The sequence below is a fragment of the Pelmatolapia mariae genome, linkage group LG4 (assembly GCF_036321145.2).
Source record: "Pelmatolapia mariae isolate MD_Pm_ZW linkage group LG4, Pm_UMD_F_2, whole genome shotgun sequence".
Classification (NCBI taxonomy): domain Eukaryota; kingdom Metazoa; phylum Chordata; class Actinopteri; order Cichliformes; family Cichlidae; genus Pelmatolapia; species Pelmatolapia mariae.
This window is the reverse complement of record NC_086230.1, coordinates 8,555,662-8,579,581: the sequence shown is the minus strand read 5'-3', so window position 1 is coordinate 8,579,581 and position 23,920 is coordinate 8,555,662. Positions and strand designations below refer to the sequence as shown.

The window sequence follows — 23,920 nt, the reverse complement described above, 5'->3', positions numbered from 1 at the left end:
GATTTTTTCCTGAATACAGGCAGATACTTTATTTTTTTTATTACGAATATAATGTAATTCATTTTTTTTCTGATGGCATCCAGACTTGATAGTGAAGATGACCAAGTACCTGATAAAATGCAGCACTTCCATAGTAAGACTGGCATGTCTACACCCGCTGAGGGGCACAGTGATAACAATGAGAGCACAAAGACAGAGGAGCCAAATACATCCCAGCCTGGCCAAACAGAATGTAAGTACCATACTGAATAAACTTAGTCTGCCTGCACACTCGATAGCTTTGTTTTTTAAATCTTTTCTTTCACTGAGAATTCTCCTGCTTTCTTTGCAGTAGCAGACAGCAAAGTCTGGAATGTATCTGAGGGAGCTGAGCCATTCCTGTCTAAAGTAAAACCAAAGGAAGGTTGCCAAATGGAGGAGGAGGAGGTGGTGCTGGACAACGGCGAGGGAGAAATAAAGCCCAAGGGAAAGGAAACCAAGGAGCCTGAGAGAGATGTGTACACCTTCCCCGGAGACTCAGACCAAGAGAGTCCCCCTCCTGCTCCCTGGGCTCATTGCACATTCATTCAGCGGTGCAGAAAAAAGAGGGTCTTGCTCAGGCCCTTCTCAGGACTTGGCACCTTAAAGCGTACGTTGCCTGAGACTGCCAAATTGGCAAGACCTAGTCCTCAAAAATCTGAAACAGTACAGCTAAATCGAGGTGGAGGGGTTTATGACTTTGAGGAGGTCAGCTTTGGAGAGGGAGGGGTGGAACCCATAAAGTTCAGAGACAGAGGTGGGAGAAGAGACAAAGAAGGAGAAGAAAGTGGAGTGGAGACAGATAAAGAGATTTTCACGTGTGTCGAGTGTAGCATTTATTTTAAAAAGCAGGTCCACCTGCAAGAACACATGATTGAGCACAATCAGAGTGGCGCAGGGGGTGTCAGGCGGTTAGGAAAGGGCAGCCGCTTTCGGTGCACTGAGTGTGGATGGAACCTGCCAAATCGACTTGCACTTGCTGACCACCATAGAAGGCACGAAGAGTCACGACTGAAGATCCTGGAAGAAATTGAGAAACTGAATGAAAATGGGAAGGCAAAAGAATTTCAGACACTGGACAGCAAGGTGTTGAAAAATAGAAGCATAGACCCGACAGTTATAGAAAATACGGGCCCAGGCTCAGTACTGAGCAAGGTGGTAGACCCAGACACGGTCAAATCTCCACCTCTATCGCCAGTATCAACACTGGATATAGACCCAGGAGTCCTTGACCTAAATGCACCCCCGCCAAATTCAGTTCGAACCCCAACTCAGAGCCGAGCTCTCTCTGCCTACCGTCGCCGCTTTGTCTGTACCAAGTGTAACTTCAGCACAAGAACATCCCAAGCACTAGCTAATCACTCCAAGACCCACACCAGGAAAAAGCCCACTCTCCAGTCAGAATCTTCTTCCTCTGGCTCACCACTGAGTTTGGCATCTACTTCCCTGACCTGTGGTCACTGTGGCTTCCTGACCTCAAGTGAATCCATACTGAGGGAACACCGGGCACTCGTTCATCCAGGAGAGATCGACGAGTCTGGACAGCGTTTAAAGGCTAATATGGGAGCAAGAATTTTTAAACCCAACCTAGACCCTGAGTTCGTCTCTGAGTCCGGATCTCAGCATGATGCAACTCAAGGCAAAAGCCAGCGAGCAGTTACTGCTTCTGATGACAGCAGAACACCAGACGGCACTACAGCTCGGCCTGTGAGACAGGTGGTCTTCAACAGGAGATTCAGCACAAGAGGCAAACCTTGGACTGATCTGGCCAAGCTTGACACCACTGGGGATGGTGAAAAGCTGCCTGAGAGTGAAGAGGAAGAGCAGGACCAACATCAGAAGTCAGAGTTTAAGACAGAGCTGTGTCGGGAAGAGGAAAGCTCATCAGTGGCAGTCAGGCCTCAGACTAGAGCACGATCCAACATGGGTGAGACTAAATAAGAACTCAATTGTTAATTTCAGAGTTATAGTTTACCCTTGATTGATAGAAATGACTAAAAATTAGCTAATTATTATTATTTTTTTAAATTTTTTATTCAGATTTCTTGATGGGCATGCACTGCCTGCTGTTTGACTTAGATTTCTTGATAATTTTAATCAAAAGTTCATTTTCTTTCCTTGATAGATGATGGCTCATCGCTGCAGAGTGCTCCATTACCGCTCCCCAACAAGAAGAGCGAAAAGGACGATGACAAGCAGGAAGCGGAAAAAGACGGGAAGGTTTTCTTTCTGAGGAGGAGCACCAGGGTCGCTGCCGCTCCTGTAGAAATTGACAGCGACGACGACGAAGACATTGACGAGGAACGTGTGCGACGTTTCCTGTCAGAGGGCGTCCTGGATGAAGACAAAGACGAGATTGATGAGGACACAGAGGCGCTGAAGAGCGTGGAGAGGAAATGCCCCTACTGCCCCGATCGATTTCATAATGGAATTGGGCTTGCCAATCACGTGAGAGGCCACCTGAACCGTGTGGGCGTCAGCTACAACGTGCGTCACTTCATATCCCCGGAGGAAGTCAACGCGATTGAGAAGAAGTTTTCTTATCAGAAGAAGAAAAAAAAAGGTCAGCACCCTGTCGCATGTGTTTCTTAGACTATGTAGATGTCTTTGCAGATTTGGAACCCTGTCTTTTTATTGTGTTTGGAGTAAAACATCTTTACAATGAAGACTCTGATATAGGCTATCATATCTCACTTTAATACCCTTTTTTTACATTATACAAGTTTTTGCATTTTTTTTCATATTTCATATGATTCATATTTTTTTTCATATTTTCATATTTTTTGTTTAATTTTTTGTTGATGTGATGAACACTTTGAGAAATGTATATTGAATTTCTATAATATAACGCAGTGGTTTACAACCTACCGGCTAGTTCTCTGGCTTAAACCATGTCCACATATTTATGGCTATTTTTGTAGCTGATGTTTGCAAATGTTCATGTAGCTAATCTGATAAATTTACATGTCAGCCACTCATAACCTTGCTTCAACTGTTCACCTCAAAACTGAGAGAAGTTAAAACTCAGAGGCCCAAGTTTTCATAACCCTAACCCAACTCTAACCCTGTATGAACATTTTTTGTGTGTTAGTTTTCTTTGTTCCTGGCTTCCCAAGACTCGGAAGAACAATTCAATAATTGGCTAGTGTTAGGGTCATCATCACCAATGATGACTTAAACCTCCGAAAGTTAACCTGCATGTCTCTTCCCGTGTTTTCTTCGTTTACGGTTTTTGGATTAGTTCAAGTTCAAATTCAAGTTTATTTATAAAGCACTTTTAAAACAACATCTGTTGACCAAAGTACTGTACAATAAAAATAGTCAAGGCAAAAGACATAAAATAGGATAAAGGGAATAGAATCATAGAAAGATAATAAATAAAAACAATAGTAACAGGCTCATACTGATTTAAAAATGGGTCTTTAGACGGGTTTTAAAAGTATCCAGTGTTGGGGAGGTCCTGATATGCAGAGGCAAAGTGTTCCACAATTTAGGAGCAGTCACCACAAATGCCTGGTCTCCTCTGTGTTTTAATCTGGACCTTGGTGTATACCAGGTTAGTAGATCAGAATTACATTTTAATAAATGCAATCCCACTTTCACTTTTTATAGAGACTCTTTACCTTCATATTCTGCTTATTAACAAGCAGAAAGCAGACGCCAGAAAGTTTAATCTTTGATCTGCATATTCATATGCAGATATCTGTTCTACAGATAAGTCCAACAGTAACCCAACAGTTGGTGGAGGCATTTCACTTGAGACCACCCAGATAGGGGTGCTAAAGGAAAGTTCAGTACACTAATGAATAGAATTCATCTCTTGAGAGCCATGATTATTCAAAGTTTCATGGCAGTTATTATTGCGGTTGGCTTGACCAAAGTGGTAACTCAGCAAATGACCAGCACACCAGCATTGTGGTGTGTGGGTTTTTAAAAGGAAAAGTTGTTCCATCAATTTGTGGGGGTCACAATAAAAAAAAACAAACAAAAGGTTGGGAACCATTGGCATGACATGCCTTACTTTACATTCAATCATTTGCATTACTTCTTTCCCCTGTAGTTGCCAACTTTGACCCAGACACTTTCAGCGTGATGCACTGCGAGTTCTGTAGTGCTGGCTTCGATACCCGGGCTGGCCTGTCGAGCCACGCTCGGGCCCACCTCCGTGACTTCGGCATCACTAACTGGGATGTTACCATCTCCCCGATCCACATCTTGAGGGAGCTGTTCTCCAGCAGGCCTGACCTCGTAATCCCCACAGCTCCCCCTCGGAGTTCTGGCTCTCCAGTGGAGGAAGACGAGGACGATGATGAAGATGAGAAAGACCTAGAGGATGAAGGGGAGGGAATTGTTGAAGTAAAGCTGGAGGAGGAGACAAGCGAAAGGATCCTGAGTGCTGCTGTTTCTGATGTACTGCCTTCAGCATCTCCCCAACCCTGGAAGAAGCGGGACGGAGCAGAAGAGTGTAAAGGTAGACTGAGTTTCTATTATTGGTCCATCTTTAAAAATGGGAATGTGATAAACAGACCTTACTTATTGGTTGTGTGATTAATCTGCTGGCTGCTGATGGCTCTTATGGGTCACTACCTGTCCATGTTTTAAGTTTGAGCTTGGCTCTCTGTTGCCTCATAAAACCAAGATAGAAGGAGATAATGATAAAGCAGTTAGAAATGTGTTTTGAAGTTACTGCCTGTCCTCGGTGTGAAGTAGTATTGGAGTCAGGTGGCTGCTGAGAAAAATCAGCCTTTGCGCGAGTGTGTGTGTGTGTGTGAGGGAGAGAGCTGGAAAGAGTGAGAGAATCCCTGATGCCCATGGTTGATGTGGCACTCGGTGCATTTATCCCAACCTCCGCCTCCACTCGATTGGTCACGCCTTAGCTTAGCGGTGCATATGGGGGCAAAATGGCTGCTTCCACCTCCCCGCAGACCCAAACAATAGCGGAAAAACTGTCTGGCTTCAGCTGCCGGGAGTCCGATGCACTGCGGTTGCGGACCGGTGAGTACCGCGCGCCGTAATTCCCGTGCACCGCGTGCCCTCGGATCGCGCGGCGGCGGCGGCTTCTTCGCACTGCACGTCTGGCGCCGCATCTTCTGTCACAATGTAGCCAGATAACAGCCATTAAAAAGAAAGAAAGAGAGAAAGAAAGAAAAACTCTTTATCACGCTGGAGACCGCGTAAGGAAAATGAGTGTCGCGTGCAGGTAGCCTGTGACACGCATGTCAGAAGCTCATAAAGCGGGTCATTGTTATTGTTTCGGGTTTCCTGATTTTGCACGCGGGGATAGATTGTGTGCATTTTGGCTGTTGTGATACTGTTGTTGCAGTTTGTTTTTTCTTTTCAATACATATATATGTGAGTGTGTATGTCTGTGTGCTTTCCCCCCTCTATTATACACGTATCGAATGACGTCCAGTATTTCCAATGCTGCAGGATCTCTAAAATTACCTACAGTTGCCCAATCCTCGCCATTTTACTTTGCTTTGATTTTTGATAGAGGACACGCTGTGCCTTCAAGTGCATGCTTTTGTGCATGTCTTTTTTTTCTCCCCCTACAATAAACTGACCGCGAGAATAGTCGGGAAACGTGGTAACTTTGTTGACCCAAAGTAGCAGCAGTTAGTAACCGGTAATCTTATTGCAACTTACCCGGATCAACCAAGTATAATGGAAGTATCACTTTTACTTGGAAGTGTCGGGTTGCTCACTCTCTCTCCGCCCGAACGGGCACAAAGTTAGCGTTTGCCACTTTGCCTCCGATCTTAGAAATTAGCCCTGTGATTATTTGGCGTTGTCTTTAGCATAATAAACGGTGTTATAACGCTGCGTTCCGGGGTGTCACATCGCTGCTCTTTTACAGTCAAGAGATGAACTGACAAGCGCAGAGCCGCCCACCAGACAAAAAGCATTGTCTGTCTCCACGTCTCTTTTGATTTACCGATTTGTCGCAGAAAATGGCACTTTTGTCCCAGGAATGTCTGACTGCGGGGAACCAAGACTGCCGCGTTTGTTTCATACTGTAGTGCAGTTATTACTTTTTTGTTTTGTTCTTTGGCTTTTTTTTTTTTTGACAGGGATTCATTACTTGAATTGTTTTTATGCATATTTCCCCCACAGAATGCATTACAACGCGCTGCTGTAACAAGGAGTGAGAAAATAACAGGGCATTGAGCTCACAGGACTGAGCTGATTTTTCAGCTCACATCCTGATTCTTTTCTTCTTTTATCCACATATGCATGCATTTAATGCGTGCATATGCGTTTGATGCAGTTTATTTATTTATTTCCCCAATGTATAATTAGCTTTGAGATGCATCCCTCAGACTGCTATTTAATGTGATTTGTCATGACATTCATCACTTAGCCTAATTACTGTGGATTTTCTGCACTTAACACGGATACGGTTGTGTTTTTAGGCGATGACGAGGAGGGAGCAGAGGAAGAAGATGAGGAGGAGCTGCAGCAGCTTTCAGCCCTGGACAGTTTGAGCTCAAGCCCCGGGAAAACGGGGCCGCGCGGCGTGAACACGGACAGCCTCTCTCCTGGGGAGGATGCAGACACCGCGGGTGAGGCGGGAATGTGGGAATGCTGACCTCAGAGTGTTTACAGGGGATTGGATTTGCTACAGCCAAGCCTCATCATAGCTGTCAGTGGGAAAACTGTAGTGGTAACAGAGATGCTACAAGAGAGGGGGTTATCACAAGGGAAATCCTGAGAGGAAGACAAATCTTTTAGGGGGTAATTAGAGCACCCCTAGTACTGTGTAACGTGTATTCTGGGATATCTGTGGTCTCTAGAATAACCCGAGCCACCTGCTGCTGGTTTTAAAACTGGGGTGGCTGTCGCTCAGGAAGTAGAGCAGGCTGTCTGCTAATCTGAAGGTTGGTGGTTCAATCCCTGACTGCTCCAGTCTGCATGCCAAAGTATCCTTGGGGAAGATACTGAACCCTAGGATGCTCCCTGTGAGTTCATCAGAGTGTGAATGTTAGATTATGATGAATGTGTGTGTGTGTGTGTGTGTGTGTGAATAAGGCTCGTAGTATAGATGCTTTGTATGCAGAGTAGAAAAGCACTATGTAAGTGCTCAAACTGCCTAAAAACAGAAGTCATCTGTAGCGGTTTGAAACATTTATAACATTTGTAAGACACAGCTTATTACCCAGTCTTATGCCGTCTTTCACACTTGTGCAGACAACAACTTGAAGTGTGAGGTGTGCGAAGCTCAGTTTGAGACCAAGCGCGGCCTCTCCATCCACGCCCGCTCTCACTTGCGCCAGCTGGGCATCACCGTTTCAGACGGCAGCGGGACCTCCATCGAGCTCCTCCACCAGATTGCCAAGGAGCGCAAAATAAGCTCGTCTCTTCAGGAGCCACTTGTAGCTGAGAGCCCCTCCCCGTCCGTTGCCCCAAAAGATGAGGACATGGACTTAGACGAGAAACCCATCCCTCTGTCCCTCTTGGCCAAAGCAGCGAAAGCAGTGCCGCTCTCGTCCTCCTCTACACCTTCTCCGGGCGCCTCTCCAGCTCCGGCTCACTCCAGCTCCCCTTCCTCGGTAGTGAAGAAAGCCCCCATTTCCTCTCTACTACCTGTGTCTTCCCCCTTGCGCTCTCCTGAGCACAAGGCAGGGGGCATGAAAAACTTGACCTCTAACCTCTCCGGCTCAGCAACCATTGCAACAGCCAAACCCCTCTGGGCACCAGAGGAAAATGATGCTCCTCTTAACCTCAGTAAGTGTCGCTGCCCTAGCTGATGACTGTTTTATCTTTTCATTGCTTCATGTTTAGTCATTTCTTTCTTCTGTTCATAGCACTGGAGGTTGACCCCAACAAAGACATTGTTTGTCAGCTGTGCGGCGCCTGGTTTGAAACCCGGAAAGGCTTATCCAGCCACGCTCGAGCTCACCTGCGGCACTTTGGGGTGGAGTACTCAGAATCCAAGGGGTCTCCCATCAGCCTCCTGAACCAGCTCATCGACACAGATGACTTTAAGCACAAAGCCAGTGCATTGCGGCTTGACAACCACACAGAGCCACGGAGCCTCGCCCCCACTACGCTCTCCTCCTCAAAGCCATCCTTGCTGACACTCTCCTCCTCTTCCTCTTCATCACTCCTCTACAAGGTGACCACGACCGGGAGTGGATCAACATCCAAAGCTACCTCTTCCTCTGCCTCATCTATACTTGGCCCACCTGCCAAGCGTCTCAAGTCCTCTTCCATGCAGGTCTTCCGCCTCAGTAGTGGGGAACTCATGGCCCTTCCACACAGTGAGTGTTGTAGTATAGATGAAATTAGACAATTTATAGAAGCATAATGCTTTCTCTGTTTAACGCAAGGTCAAACCTTCTCGTCCCTAAGGTGAACCTCCAAAGGAGATAGGCTGTGAATTCTGTGGGGAATATTTTGAGAATCGCAAAGGGCTGTCTAGCCACGCTCGCTCTCACCTGCGTCAGATGGGCATTACCGAGTGGTCCGTCAACGGCTCTCCGATCGACACCCTGAGGGAGATCATCACGAGACGGGGTCTGCCTTGCGCCCTCCCGCTAAAACCTCTCAAAACCCCACCGCCATCTTCTCCAGGACCGCCCCGTTCCCCCCTTTCGGTGTCCTCTTCTCCTTCAGCCACTCTCCTCAGTCGCCTGCCCTTCGCCTTTGCCCGCCCCTCCAGTCCTCAGCCCGCCGTGTCCAAGTCGAGCTCGGCTCCACCGACGCCTTCTAGCGGGCTGATTCTCAAGCTGAAGCCTGAGCCGGTGCAGGTAGAAGTCACCACGCCTGGAGCTGTGGGGAGATCTGGAGGGTTTTCAACTGAGTCTCTCAACTCTAGCTGGAGGAGCTCTGACAGTGCGTTTCCTCTCAACTTAGGTATTTGAATCCTGTTTTGTCTTCAGTGCTTATTTAACAATTGTTAAGGAATAATTTATAGATAAGGGAAATCATTTTCAAATGTACTGGCATGTCTAGTTTGTATTCATTAATCATTTATTATTGTTTGCTTCACCGACTGAATTAACCTCAGTTTAGTCAGGAGCATTTTTGAAGACAATCAGCGGCTACTTGGTGCAAGCCAAGCAACATCTCTGTAAATAACAGCATAAAACCACAAACTGTTTTTTCTGATTTTAGTTCTTTGTACAAATTATTAAAAAAACAAACATTTTAAAAGTAGGTAAATTATTATTAACTTTTGGACTAAGGCATGCAGGCTGTTTTCCCCCTTTTTGAGGATATGTGTTAAGTTTTACAGAGCATAGACTGTATATAAAAGATGGTCTTAGCTACTGTGCTACGACCCATTATTTAGCAATGTCCTTTTTTGAAGCCTCAACTTCAGCATCTTTGTGTGATGGCAAATATGTGCGATGGCACTGGTTGCTCATGGGCTAACCACTTTTCAGTCAAATTTTATAGCAAACCTTGATTTACAGTGGACCCTCGTTTATCGCAGGAGTTACGTTCTAAAAATAACCCGCGATAAGTGAAATTTGCGAAGTTAATCATTTATTTTTTACAATATTATAGATGTTTTAAGGCTGTAAAACCCCTCACTACACACTTTAGACAGTTTTCTCAGACAGGCACGAACATTTTCACACTTTTCTCTCTTGTTTAAACACTCTCGAAGTTCAAACCTTCGTAGAAAAATAAGTCCAGTATTATAGAATGAAACCAAAGATCAAACCCTGTGTTCAGGTCCAGAACATGGGAATAGAGCAGCTGCGAGAGAATTCAACATTAATGAATCAATGTTACAGAAGTAGAGGAAGCAAGAAGAATGAGTTGAGTAAAGTTTGACTTATCTGACTGTTTGGTTTTGCTTAATGTGCCTCATAATGCAGTGCGTCTTATGGTCCGAAAATTACGGTAACTTCTACCTTCCTTTAGCATGTCCAGAAGTCCAACTTTTTGTGCGATGGTTAGCATCTTCCTCTGTCTTTTGGGTGCTACCGAAGGCGCCTTTGACGGTGCAAAACGTTTCGTCGACATTGTTGTGTTTGTTGGGGAGAAAACTTACAAACATACAGTACAGCACTTCAGAGTCACACTGCTAGTGATCGAAGATTTATGTAAATTTGACAAACTGATCGCATTCTGTACTGTGCAGGAGACACGGCACGGAGGAGACTGATTGACAGTGGTCTACAGCCAATCAGGACGCAAAACAAAATGCGCTGTAAAAAAAAAAAAAGAAAAAGCATGCAAAATTGCACAAAATAAATCCGCGAAACAGCGAGACCGCGTAAAGTGAACCGCATTATAGTGAGGGACCACTGTATTGTCCTTTTAGACGATGGTTTACAAAATTAACATCATGTTTTAGTCACTAAAACTGCACTACTAGTTACTTTTGCCCATAAACGCATCAGGAAAGTGTTTGCTGAGGTCATAGTTCGAGTGAGTCATGGGTCATGCCCATAGGCTTCCATATAACCTGATGTCCCCCTACTGGTCATTAGAAAAATTACAAGTTTAAGACACCTGGCAGTTACGTCCACCTTTTACATACAGTCTGTCTTACAGATTAGAGTAGGACAGGTCTTCTCGTGTATCTCATGTAATGCTAAACAAACAATGCATGTAAATGTAGTGTATTCCTGGTAAAAATAACTGTATTCGGTAGTCGTGTGTGATCCACTGTATGTGACAACAGAGTGCACATTTTCACCTGGTGTCTCTTTAGCCATGGCCCATGAGGTGGAGCCTACGAGGGATATCCGTTGCGAGTTCTGCGGGGAATATTTTGAGAATCGCAAAGGCCTTTCTAGCCACGCCCGCTCCCACCTGCGACAGATGGGCATCACAGAGTGGTCCGTCAATGGTTCGCCCATCGACACCCTGAGGGAGGTTATGCACAAGAGAGGGGTGGGTGGCTCCTCGCAGTCAGACCAAGGAGTGAAGAAAGAGTCCAGCCATGGAGCGAACAGTCCCTCCTGGGAGAGCACAGGGGGCGCCAGCGGCTCCGAGGGTTTGGGCGCTTTAGGTTACCAGTCCTCCAAATTCCGTAAATCTCCTCTCAGCTTGCTGCAGTCAGGGTCAAGGCTCCATAAGCAGGGTGTGGGGTCTGTGGGCCCATCTGCTACCCCATCTGCAGGGAGGTTTTTCAGGATGTCCCCACTGGGGAAAAGGCCTCTGTCTGAGGAGGCCCAGTCAGCGGAGACTGCGCACTCATCTCCACATCAGCTTAAGACTTTCTCATCCCTTCCACATGATTTCTCCTTCAAAAGAAAACCTTCCCCAGACAAGCATGCACACCAGGGTAAGATGCAGTTTTTCTCCACTTGCCCTGAACTTCATCTGATACCGATCATTATCCGCTAAGAAAAGGTCTTCTCTTTACTCCTTCCCTGTATTTTTCAGATCCCAGTTGTGAGCTGTGCGGCTTCTTCTTTGAGAACCGTAAGGCTTTAGCCAGCCACGCGCGAGCCCACCTGAGGCAGTTTGGCGTGACCGAGTGGTGTGTAAATGGATCCCCTATCGAGACGCTTAGCGCTTGGATGCGCAGCAGGCCGCAAAAGGTGTTGGAGATGCACCGCAGCTACATGCAGGGTAACCGCACCGCCCTAAAGAAGGTGAGGAGTGGCAGTCAGTCTTTGGTAACGCATTTCAGCCGAATAACTCAGATCAGTGCAGCAAGCCGAGCCGCTTGGTCTTATTTTAGGCCTGTGATACTTCAAAGCCCGTTGTGACTGCTGTGAACATTTGATTTTAAAACAAAAAAACTGGGAGTTGTAAGCGGAGGAGCCCGCGCCTCAGACAAAAGTGTCACAGCTATGCAGCGAGAGATCATAACCCACTGTGCTACTTTCCTGACACACTCACTTTCCTCTCAGTGTCTTTGAATAGGCGTCATGCTCGGAGATCTAACGAGCCCCAGCTGGTGGCACGACAGACATTTTGTGTCACGGAAAGCCTCAGACGTGTAGTCTCGCAGCTTTGAGCCTTACTGTAGATCCTGTGTCTTTTACACCAAGCAAAAATCACTGTGGGGACAGATGCCAGAACAACTCAGCTATTGACTTGATAGTTGCCATAGTAACCAGGGTGCCTGGCAGCTTATGTTTCATCTTCAGATAAATTATGGCATGCTGTTGATAGAAGAAAATGTATGTTTTTTTTCCCCTTTTTTCCCTCCCCGCCTGAATTAGTTTCTGGTGCATTTGCGTCACTGTCACACCTTTTCCCTGAGTGGTGATGTGACACACATACAAAATGGATTACCTTTTAAATGTCCTTGTAATCATATTATTTTTTCATACAGACGTAGTCAAACCAACCTCGCTGTAGGATTTGATTGGCCTAAGTAATGACTGATGTCATGGTTAAAAAGGGTGTAATAATATAAATACCATTAATATTATTAGTGAGCTAATAAACCTGGGCAACTATTTGACCTTTTCAGTGGAAAGGACGTGTCACTTTTATTTCCTATTGCTTAATATGTTTGACATAAAGAACAGTTTATTATACCGTGACATCTTTGAATTAGGGGGAGATTTTATCCACTTATAAAAGTTCACAGGGAAAAACACCCCATTAATGTTAGCTTGAAGCTAATAGTGACTAGCAAAAACACGTCTTTATATACTAAATTAAGTTTACAGTCATAAATGGGTTCAATGCTTTAACAACACAAAGAATACGAAAAATGAAAACAGTAAAAGGAAATGGAAAATAGATGCAGTGATGTTTTGAAACGTGCAAACATTCATGAGGCAAAATCAGAATTTGTACAATTCTAACAAGCATCAATGTAAATATTTAAGTAATATTTAGGCAGCTTTCTTATCAAGTAGTCTTCAGGAATAGTTCTCCAGGCTTCTTGAAGGACATTCAAAGCTCTTCTTTGGATGTTTCTGCCTTTCCTTCTGTTCTCTGTCAAAATGATCCCACACTCCTTCAGTAATGTTGAGGTCCAGGCTCTGGGGAGGCCAATCCACGACTGATGCTGTTCTGTTTTGGATTTTCCAGGTATACTTAGTATGACTGTCGTATAGCAAAATGAAGCCTCCACTGCTTCTTCCATATATATTAATGTTAATTAGAACAAAAAAAAGATTCATCAGTCTTATCAGACTGATTTTTGTTCAGATTCTTGTGTAATTTGGCATAACATCAGCTTTTTTCCGTTTCCCTTCCTTAAGAATGGCTTCTTGACAGCCACCCTTCCACTGAGAGCATTTCTGAACAGTAGATGGATCAGTTAAAAGTCCAGATGCATCTCTCAAGTCGTGTGTCATCCCTTTGCTGGATTTTTCTGTTTCTTAAGGACACGACTTTGAGATACTCTTCATCTGCTCTGCTTTAAAAAAATGACTCATTGCACACCATGACAAGACCACTTTACAAAATTGCAAGAAGGTCTGGCTCCTTAGAAACAAAACATAAAGAAATGAGTGGTGGCTCAAGACACACATCACTGTAGGTAGACATTAAATGCATGAACCACAGCACTCAGACTTTCCTTAAAGTCTTAAAGTGGAGTAAATATGGCTATTTGTAAGCAGGTATAGACTTCATATCGGAAAGGTATGGCCTGTGTCTTATTTGTCTGTTTCATCTTTTGTTCCGTCTCTCAGTTTGTGATCATTGCCGCTGGCTGTAATGGGGGTCACCGCCCCCGATGCTTCTGTTAACACTGGCTCCAGAAATTCAGTATTTGTCTGGTTCTACACTTTACTGGTATGATATGTTGGAATGATTCTAACCAGTATCACAGGAAAAAAAAAACCCAAAACAGTAATGGTGTCATCAACCCAGTGAGCCTGGACTGCCTTGGATGAAGAAATACCGCATTAGCACACGTTTTGAAAGCCCATATTCGGACAACTTCTGTGATGATAGCTGTTTTTTTTAGGCATGTAGACCAACACATTCTGACCAGTCAGTAAGGCTAATATAACTTATATAAGTAAGTTTGCTGATCCAGGCACTATTTGGGATAACTGATCTAATTTGAGCTGTTTTGCCAAAAAGTTTTGCCACTAGTCAGTTGGCAGTAATGCTATTTGGGGGATAAAGAGGCCTTTCTAACACTTTCTGTAGCGAGCTAAACCTTTCTGTCCTTGATTGAGAGATCAGTCACTCGTCCTTGGAGATCTTTTCGGCTCGGTTGCGTACACAGCATGACAGGTTTCCAATGATTTAAGTCGGGGGACCATAAGAGCCCCATCAAAGCCTTCAGTGTTTCTTCGAGTACATCATCGTGGATTTTAAGGTCTGCTTGGGCCAACTGTGCTGTCGCAGAAGTCGCCTCTTTAGTTTCAGTGTCTCAGCTGTGTGACATTTAAAGCTGGAGATTTGTTGATATTTGGGGGAATGATTCTTAGATTTTCTTCATAGTATATGTGCTGTTTTCTTAGGCAAATGTTGGGTAGACTACTCTTCTAAAAGGAAGTTTGACATCATTAAAATGTATTTTCTGAGGTTGTATTTATTTACAAAAACTTTGTATCTGTATGCTATAGCAAACAGTGTGTATTCTTTGAGACTAGATGACACAAGTGAAGAGTGGATCTGCCCATATCCAGCTTTATTGTCTGTTTTACTGTAAATGGGAGCATACTTCCCAACAAGAACAGTGAGGTATATGAATCAGAACCTGAAACTAGCAATTTAGGCGGTAAACTCATTAGAAAAGCGTTTAATGAGCTTATAGATCAAGGGTCATTTTCTCAATAGACTTTTATACATTCTGACTTACAATCATTATGCAGCCGCACATTCCTTCAGCGCCTATTCAAAATGCAGGTTTAAGGCACTTTCCCATTTGCTTGACTTTTCAGACCCAGAGGCCGTGTCTCTTCAGTATATTTAGCTAAAAGCTAGTTAGCTAGTTAGTTTCATTGGGGTCATGCGCCAGAGCATATCTTGGCTAGTACCTGCCACACAAACACATAGACACAATCGCAGCACATACTTAGCACATTAAATGGAATCACATTATTATTTGTTTTAATTATATTTACCTATAAATATTTAAAGGTAAGTGCACTGGAATAAGTTTTTTAGCCAGATTTTTACAGGAAACAGAAAAATTAGTATACTGTAAGTAAATTTAAGTACTGCGTAAATAGTTTTAGGTAGTACATGAGTAATTTAAAGTGTTGCATAACTTAAGGTATTTTACAGGAAAGAAGACAAATAGTTCTGTAAGTAGTTTTAATAACTGCAGAATGTCTTGGTAGGTTTGCAGTAAAACATAATATTTTCCCGTCTTGCATCGAATGCTGTGCTTTTCAACATCCGGGTGATATTATGGAGAGTCTTGGCATTGCCTAACTTCCAGGTATTTTACAGGAAAATAGACACTCCTTTTCTTTAAAAGCTATGTTTTAACAGTGGTTTAATTCACCCATAATAGGACCCTCACCCCAAAACGATGTACGATGTAAGATGGGGAAATATTGTTTGCATTTCTCCAAAATTGCAATAAATTTGTACACCACTTTAAATTACTTATGCAGTACTTAGATGTAATTACATTACATTACAATTTGTTTTATTTTCTGTAAAATACCTTAGGTTATGCTATGCTTAAAATTACTCATGTACTACCTATAATTGCATACGTAGTACTTAAATGTACTTACTAGTATGATTATTTAATTTCTTCCTGTAAAAACCTGACTTGTTACCACCTTATTCTGGCATTCCTGCCTTTAAGGAATTTGTAGGTAAATATTGTTACATTGCACTTTCAAATAAAATACACTGAAATTAAATTTTATTGCAGGGGAATTACACCCTTAGTCACCCACTGTGTTATAAAGTGTTAACCTTTTTGCTGGTCTCCAAAATAACAATGGCTAGGGTTGTGGTTTTCACTGATGGTTGAAACTCCATCAGTGAGTTTTGAATGTTATCCATATCTGCAGTTATCCGTGTTAATAGAGTGAGTCTGATGCTCAGCTCAGCTATAGGTTCCCGTTATTTGATGCACAGGTGTCAGTAGAAGCCCAAATTAGGTCCCCATATGTCTGCAGATCTTTTGCCTTCCTTATTATTCACATTTTTTCATCCATTTGCTTTGTAAAGCTCATTGGAGGGTCTGTTAATTTCTAAGTGCTTTTATTGTAATCAGACTTCTAATTAGTGCTTTATACATGACAGGTGTGAGAGAAAGGTCAGCAGGGACATCTGGATATATAGTGTGTAATACGGTAATTTTAAAATAAGTAGAGAAAATCTTTTCTGTTACAGCTGCCTAATTCATTAACACAACTAGATTGGTTGTAGTTAGATGCACTGTCCAGACTGTAATTATTGTAATTATGTGCATGATTACACATTTTTTGCATAAGTGCTGAAAGAACTAGGTGGGAGATAAAACCCTTTAACATGTAGTGCTCAGATTTTAAGGGCTTAAACATTCTGTACAAAAGTCTTGAGCCACCCCCTCATTTCTATATATCTTGCTTCCAAGGAGTCCAGTAGTTTTCCAGGCTTTCTGAAGGTCTTTGAACATTTCTTTGTTGACCAGCTCAAGGGATGAACCAGTGTTGTGTCTACACATAACGGACAACTTAGCAAAGAACCAACTAGCCTGTTGCAAAAAACAAAATTTTCCCCATTATTTAACTGAATCTATTAAAAATGTCAAAGATTACACAGTTTGAGAGACATAAAATAGTATTTTTGTACCAACAAGGTGAACCCCCCAAATAATTAGGCTAAAACTGTGTGTTCTTAAATTGATTAAACTGGACAACTGGAGGACAAATGTAGTGGGCCTTAAAAAACAACCTATAGCTGAAGTCCTTAAGAAATCTAACAAAGACCTGACACTGAGAGGTGGATCAGCCAGTGGTTCTGGGAATCTTGTTAGAATTGATGTAATTATAAATGCAGAAAAGTACAAATAGTTTGAGCCACCCTACAATACTGTAAAGTAAAAAGTGTCAGAACTGGACAAAATTGAGCACAGGACTTGTCAGATTATGAAAAGACAAAGTCAGTATTAATCTAAATGGTTTTTTTTTTCAAAAATAAATAAATAAATAAATAAATGTCACCTCATACCTCTCAGACACAGGTGATCATCTTTTAACTAACTTTGCGTTGATTAACAGCTGCTGAGAATAATTTGTGTCCAGGTACTTATGAACCCTACCAATATGGGTGCTGTGTACTTGAAAGGGGCTAATTACAGCACAGATAGATACACAGATGATGATGATATAAACTCACTTAAATTAAAGAAAGTGAAGATAAAACAACAAAAATTATAGTAGTTTAAATACTGTCTCTGCACTAAATAGGAGGCTAATGCTAGTTCCAGGCTAGCTTAAATTAGCAAGTCAGTCCCAGCACTGGGCCAGGAAATTGTTGGCAGATATCCTCCCCAAAATGACTTCAAAAAAAGTCACATAACTTTTTAATTAGTAAGTAATGAGCTTTAGAGGAACTGGTGGTAGATTTTGTTACCTTTGGATAGAGCCAGCCTAGCTAACCGTTTTTCTACTTTTTTGCTTGAAACTAAGCTAACTCTAGCTTCCAAGTTACATATTTACTCTGTTCATATGCCTTATTGGTATATAGGAAGAAATTCAAAGTCTTATTTGGGTTCTTATTTACTTTTGTTAATGTGCCAGTGTTTCTGTTTACATGGTAACAAGTATACCAGGACTCGCCAGTCTTTTTGTAATTTACTGCTGATAGGATCACTCATTTTTTCCATGTTCCAGAAGAGCAGCTCACCGCTCACTGCGGATTCTGATCATATCCTCCCCATCTCATCGCAGAAGGCTTCCTCTTCCTCCTCCTCCTCTCAGTGGTCTTCTTCTTTGGCTGTCAGCCTGGTGCGTCCACTGAGCCACGAGGTCAGCCAGGGCTCTTCCAAGACTGCAGAGGAAGAAACTGGTACCAACTTCCAGGGTGCTCCCATCAGGGCTGGTCGCAGCAGTCCCAGTCTCTCGCGGCTCGGCAGCAGCCACCCGCTTCAAGCACAGGTGGCGCGCAGTGAGCTCAATGTCCGCCTGCCTAGAGGTACGTGAGGATAGAGCATATGTCTTGGCTCTCAATCACATAGGTGCATACATATACAATGTATTATATATTCTCAAAAAAATCAGTTGTTAATACTGGCATTAACAAGCCCTTGACAGGCGAAATTACCCTAATTTTTCCCTTTTTTCAGTCAATGTTTAACCATTTTACATTATATTGTTAAGGAAATATTACAATGTTATACATCTTTTAGGTTTAGGCAGAAAACTGAACCCCTTTTGACTTTAAATGACTGAATTGCCTCTAAGCTATACTGACATTGAAGCGTTTTGGTGCAGCTCTACTTTGCACCAACCTCGTTTGTTACCTCCTCCTCTTGCTCAGGTTTTGAGCGTCGGCCGTTGAAGCACCCATCTTGCCCGGACGGAACAGAGAGGGATAGCGGCCCTCCTAAGCCCCCGCGCACAGGCACCGTCCCCGCCCTGGTGCCCAAACCACCCTCCTACCCGCTGGTCAAAGTGGTGGGCAAGTTCTACACCCTGAAGTGCCGGTATGTGAAACTTGTGTCTTGGGATATAGCTTTCCAGGACCCAGGAAAAACTGTTTAGGGCTCTTAGCATTAGAAATTTGGAGACTGTAGCATTAATAGGACTGTCTGCCTATGTTTTAAATAGTCTGTTAATCCCCCAAGCAGCAATCCCTGTTCCCACGCCCTGCCGAGCAGTACTCCACTTTTAGTTGCTAATGCACTATATTGAGAAGAGCAAACCATTTGGGATTTTCAGGGAACATGAATGAGCGCTTAAGTTCTGATATAGCTGCAGCACAAGTGGCAGAATGGGCCGCCCCTGAGAGACAGAGAATCTGGCTTAACGGCATCGGATTGTGTTTTATCTCTTTGTGTTAGAGCATAAGTAGTTGCATTCATTTTACTGGCTATCGGTAACGCTGTGAGTGATAATTTCCAGCCTAAAAAGTGTGTTTTTGTTCATCAGATTCTGTGAGGTAGAGTTCCACGGTCCGCTGTCGGTGCAGGAGGACTGGATCAGACACCTCCAGCAGCACATTCTCAAGATGAACTACAACAAGCCCGCTGCTGCCAAAGCAACAGCCACCGAACCACCTGCCCTAGCTGACGATCCTGCGCCGGTCCAGGCCTCTGTCCCAGCCTCCACCTCTACCTCCAGAACCACCTCTACCGCAACGGCTCTCACTTCCACCTCAAACAGCAACACGACTCCCAAGAGCCGCTCCCCCTCGCCCGCGGCCGAGTGCTCTCCTGCCATCACTGCCACAGAGATAGTTCAAGTCTCAGAGGAGCAGCCAACCCTAACTCCAACTCCTATTCCTCTCCCCACCCAGACAGCGTAAGCTCACATTCATCACCTGTACTCATTTTATTTCTTCCAGTTTCTACTTGTTCACCCGTTTCTGTCCTTTGGCCTTCACAAAGTGGTGTTTAGGAGGAGCATTCTCCCTCCCAAAGAGCCCTCTGAGCCCCAAGCACCTTTTGAAGCAGCTTTCTAGACTGTTACTAAGTCCCGTTGCCATGAGAACGAAGCTCCGCTGGCTTATCTGCACACCAGGGATGGGTGATTACGGGAAATGTCCAAGGTTATAAGGAGAGATGGACTAATGTTTGTGTTTGCCTTGTTTATATTGAATGTTCAGATGTGGATCGTTACTGTACCTCTCTCATTCACTGGGCGATTTAGGGTTTAATATAACCCTTTATTAAACTTTAACACCTTGTCTACTACAACCTTCCCTCCAATCTTCTACTTATGAACAGCGCATTAAAAGACCTGTGAGATTTTGACCATTTCTACCAGCACGTTGGTAGCTTTGACTTAGTCTCTCACCCAAAGGTCCTGACTGAGATTAAGCGACAGTTCTAATCATGCTAGTCTTGCGGTTCAGACTTTAAACATGTGATAACACTTAGTGTTAATAAAGGCACTTTTAATGTGGACACTCAGCACTTAATGATACAATTTGAATAGGTTAATATGATATAGGGATGCACCGATATATGGGCCTAACACTGATATTGGTTGATATTGGCCTCGTTGAACGATATCTGCTCATTGGCAAATAAGATGGGATTTACAGGAATCGGTGGCCGATATTTACCTGTTGTGATTAAAGGGACACAGCATGGGAAAACCAGACTCAAGTCACTAAATTTTTAAATTAAAAATTCAAACTCTGCCTGATCTTTGAAATATTGTGGTTTGAATTGACCACAGGTAAACGATGGAAAACATTGCCAGCATCACCTAGGAGGCAAATTTTTCTGGTTGACTGGCTCAGCTGTGGAGTTTTCCCCCAAGTGCAATTTATTTTCAGTTTATCCATCAGAAAATGTTCAATAAACTAAATTTTTAGGCATAGTTTGAATAAATATTCCAGACAGTAAAGTTAAGGTAACAAATATTGGAAATATTGAAAAGTCAATTAATAAATATTTCTTTGTTCTCCTTGAACGGGGGTCTGCAACCATTACTGTCAAGAGAGACAACTTTGAGCAATTTTTGTTCAAACCTATTTGAGGATTTTAATGAAACCTAAATTAAAAATGAAAGAAATGAGTGAAGTATAAATTAGCATACCAACATTACTAATATGGTAAATAATTATCATGTGTGAGGTACCGGTGATCATCCTTTCTTTAACTTTGCACTACAGTAATTTCTTGTGTTGCAACATTTATAAAAATTTTAGAACTACAATGAAAATTGATTACTATTATTTTGTATTGCCAACAAAATGAAATAATTATTAAGCACAGGAAAAAAATTCAATTAGCATGTGTTTACTTGAAATTAGACATAAAGCTATGCAGGCCACTGTTAGCGTTTTTGCAAATGAATCGCATTAGAAACGTTTTTGATAATAAAGTAACATCAACCAAACAGCTTTAAAATTAGTACAAGTAAAAATCCCCATTTTAAATTTAATGTTGACTAAAATCTAGTTCAGTAGGAGGTAGTGCTCCTTTCCCCCCCCTTCGGCTACATACAGCAATCAACCATCTGATCTACAAATGATCACATTGATATCCGCTAATAAATAAAAAATTTAAACTTGAGGTCACTGATATCAGCCAGTTGAGCCCGCTATTTCCTGATAGATTTATAATATATCTATATTGTCCTTTATAACAACCAGTAAATGAAAATTAAACTAAAGATGAGATGGGAGAAACACCCTTCATGTTATGAATGTTATGAGTGTTGCACAGTTTGGCCACCAGAGGGCACTCTGCAGCTTCACTGTTGGCTACAATGTATAGAACACCATAAAAACAACAACCAGCTGATGCGATGAGTCGGGCAGGGCAAAGAAATAATTGCACATAACAAATGTTAGACAAATCTGCGTATGTTTCGTGTGTCTGAAAGCACAAAAATATTCGAGTTTTTAAAGCACCAAATATCAGTACCGGTGTCAGTCTTAAAAATCCTGTATTGTTCAGGCGCCAAATTTAAAAAATGTGTCATAGGAAGTGAGCAAAAGAACCACAGGTTTGCGACCCCTGTCCAAAAACAACAAAAACATAAACAAAATTAGATAAAATGTTACCTGTAAGGTCCCGGAGTCAGTGCATCCCTAATGCGGATTGACAAAGACACATCCCGACTGACTGAAGGAACAAAAAGTGGAAGCACACCCAAAAAGGGAAACTCTTTACTCTATGAAGTAATACTCTCCCCAAAATATATGTTTCGCTTGAATGTAGCTTAAAGCACCTGTCAAAACCTTAAACACACACATTCATACTCAAATCAAACACAGACCCTGTACTACAAATCCAGTAACAGTTTTATCTTTCACGATGTTACCACTCCACAGCCTGCTGTTTTCAACAGATAGGGCTGCAGTTGCTTTTTAATCTCGGAGACGTGAGGCCACAGTGTTCAAGGTTACACATCTCCATTCACAGTGTTGCCATTTTCTACCTGCCTTTTTCAATGTAACCCAAATTATTTATTTATTATGTTGCTTCTGAATGTGGTAAGCTAGGTCATTTAAAAGCTAGAGTATAACTTAGGAATGTTTTTGAAAATAGGCCGGTGGTGCGCTTTTATGCCAGCGCGTTCGTTTGTATGTCGGTGTACATACAGAGCAAATGTGCATTTGTTTCCCCATTTTAAAAGAGAAAGAGACAGACGTAAACGCGCTCGATACAAAGACACCTCATTAAGGTCAAAACGAACTAAATGTGGGAGCCTGTCTGGACTTACATGCATCCATCGTCTTGTTAGGATGTGCCAAAGAGCCTGTTTACTTCCCTGTCTTGCCTCTGTAAAAGCTGTTTACATTGGACCTGATGGTGGAGGAAACTCTGCACAGCTACCGGGTTCCCCCAGGGCCCCCCACGCAGAACAATGGACTGAACCAACGGTGGATCTGCAACCACCGTACGTGCCGTTCGCTCCCCCAGTTTTAAAGACTCGGGCTGCTGAAGCGGCTTCTCGTTTCCGTGGGGGTTAGATTTTTCCAATTAAACGTGAACACAAGCCAAACTTGATTACAAAGCAGGGCTCTGGAGAACCGTCAGCCCTCAGTCCAAATGCAGAAACGCAGTCAACCTCGGCCTCCTGAGGATCGGAGGTCTGTAGTCTCTCTCATATCAACCTTGAACCGAAGCGGTAACTCAAAGGGTCCATGTAGGCGGGCAACCTTTTAGAGTTTGTTCCAGTGTTGCCCATGTTTGAAACATGACTGTTTGATCCAAACGATACCCTTAACCCTTTTATGGAGTATAGATGCATACTATATACAGTAACTACATGTACTTAAGAAACTGTTGATGCTAGTAGAGCCGTCTGCAGTTCTATTAGCGAGGTAGTTTAAAAATTAAGTGATCTTAATTCCTCTATTGTGATTTGATTTCAACATTTGATGCTATGTATTTTTTATTGCTCTGTGCATTTCTGTATTTGCAGTCCTGCAAGGTGAATCTTAGAGTATTTTTTATTTTATCTGTTAGTCTCTCCAAGCTGAAACTTTTGGTGCTGGCGAGTGCGTTGTAGGTCGGGAGCTGGTTGAGTGACTGAACGCGAGGAAGACCTTTTAATATGATTGTCACGTCCTGGTATCAAAAGGACTCTAATAAGCGGGCCTTAAAGGGGACCATTTTGCAAGGTGAGATATTTCTTCCTGTCTGCATTCACAGAGTAATAGACACTGTTGCCTCCTGCAGGTTTGTGGCTGCACTGCTGCGTGAGGTGTGAATTGGAGACCGGTGCATTATTAGTTCCCTTTTAAGATCACCCGATTAAGCCTCAGCTGGTGTAACTGGCTGTTTTGTGTGTGCGCGTGTGTGTGCGTGTGTGTGAGTGTGCGTGCGTGTGTGTTAATAAAAAAAAGATAGATGACAATGTTAACTGAGAAGAAAAAGATGCAGTCGAGAAAAGAACTGTACTGTACACAAAGGGTTAAGTTTTAAGTAAATCAACTCCAGAACAAACAATAAATGTGATTTCAGTTTCAGACACCGAATCTTTGTCTTTATTGTTACGTTGTTGCGTCACACAGCGATGATGTTTGACGGCTGTGTCTAAAGCTTTTGGTTAATTGTTTTATCAAACCGCTAGAGGGAGCTAGAATACAAGCTCCAGTTTGCATTCATTTGAAGCAGGTTTGGCATGCACCCCAGCTGTAGGTGGCAGGAGGGAATGTTAGTTAGCAGTGTTTAAATGATCTCTGTCTAAATCACAGAGCGTAAATAATAAAACAGCAAAGTTACTTGAGAACGGTGATCAGGATCAAAACGCCACGGCTTCAGCAGGCGTGGATACACAGCCTTCAATTTTCATTCTTACCCCTGGAAAAGAACTAAAACTGAACACTGAGCTGCTCTGGGGGTTTTAATCATGACAGCTTACAGAAGGGAAATCGAGTAAAGTGAAAAGGGGAAGCGGACACATTTGTGCATGCTCTAATTTCTCCATCATAC

General features: G+C 43.0%; 1 protein-coding gene across 3 annotated transcripts in view; it reads left to right on the top strand.

Moving 5' to 3' along the window:
• wizb (WIZ zinc finger b) overlaps nucleotides 1-23,454 on the top strand; it is a 33,131-nt gene extending 9,677 nt beyond the window's left edge. For 2 of the 3 annotated variants that reach the window (XM_063471289.1, XM_063471288.1), the window contains exons 5-18: nucleotides 84-232; nucleotides 332-1,945; nucleotides 2,144-2,581; nucleotides 4,079-4,489; nucleotides 6,432-6,581; nucleotides 7,207-7,743; nucleotides 7,824-8,279; nucleotides 8,371-8,874; nucleotides 10,691-11,266; nucleotides 11,368-11,579; nucleotides 17,694-17,994; nucleotides 18,340-18,505; nucleotides 18,951-19,322; nucleotides 19,409-23,454. In XM_063471289.1, the coding sequence (XP_063327359.1) occupies nucleotides 84-232; nucleotides 332-1,945; nucleotides 2,144-2,581; nucleotides 4,079-4,489; nucleotides 6,432-6,581; nucleotides 7,207-7,743; nucleotides 7,824-8,279; nucleotides 8,371-8,874; nucleotides 10,691-11,266; nucleotides 11,368-11,579; nucleotides 17,694-17,994; nucleotides 18,340-18,505; nucleotides 18,951-19,322; nucleotides 19,409-19,418 (5,896 nt within the window). In that variant the 3' untranslated portion in view covers nucleotides 19,419-23,454. The remainder of the gene's footprint in view (nucleotides 1-83; nucleotides 233-331; nucleotides 1,946-2,143; nucleotides 2,582-4,078; nucleotides 4,490-6,431; nucleotides 6,582-7,206; nucleotides 7,744-7,823; nucleotides 8,280-8,370; nucleotides 8,875-10,690; nucleotides 11,267-11,367; nucleotides 11,580-17,693; nucleotides 17,995-18,339; nucleotides 18,506-18,950; nucleotides 19,323-19,408) is intronic. The other variant, XM_063471290.1, reaches the window with a different exon arrangement.
• Nucleotides 23,455-23,920: the final 466 nt, after the last annotated feature.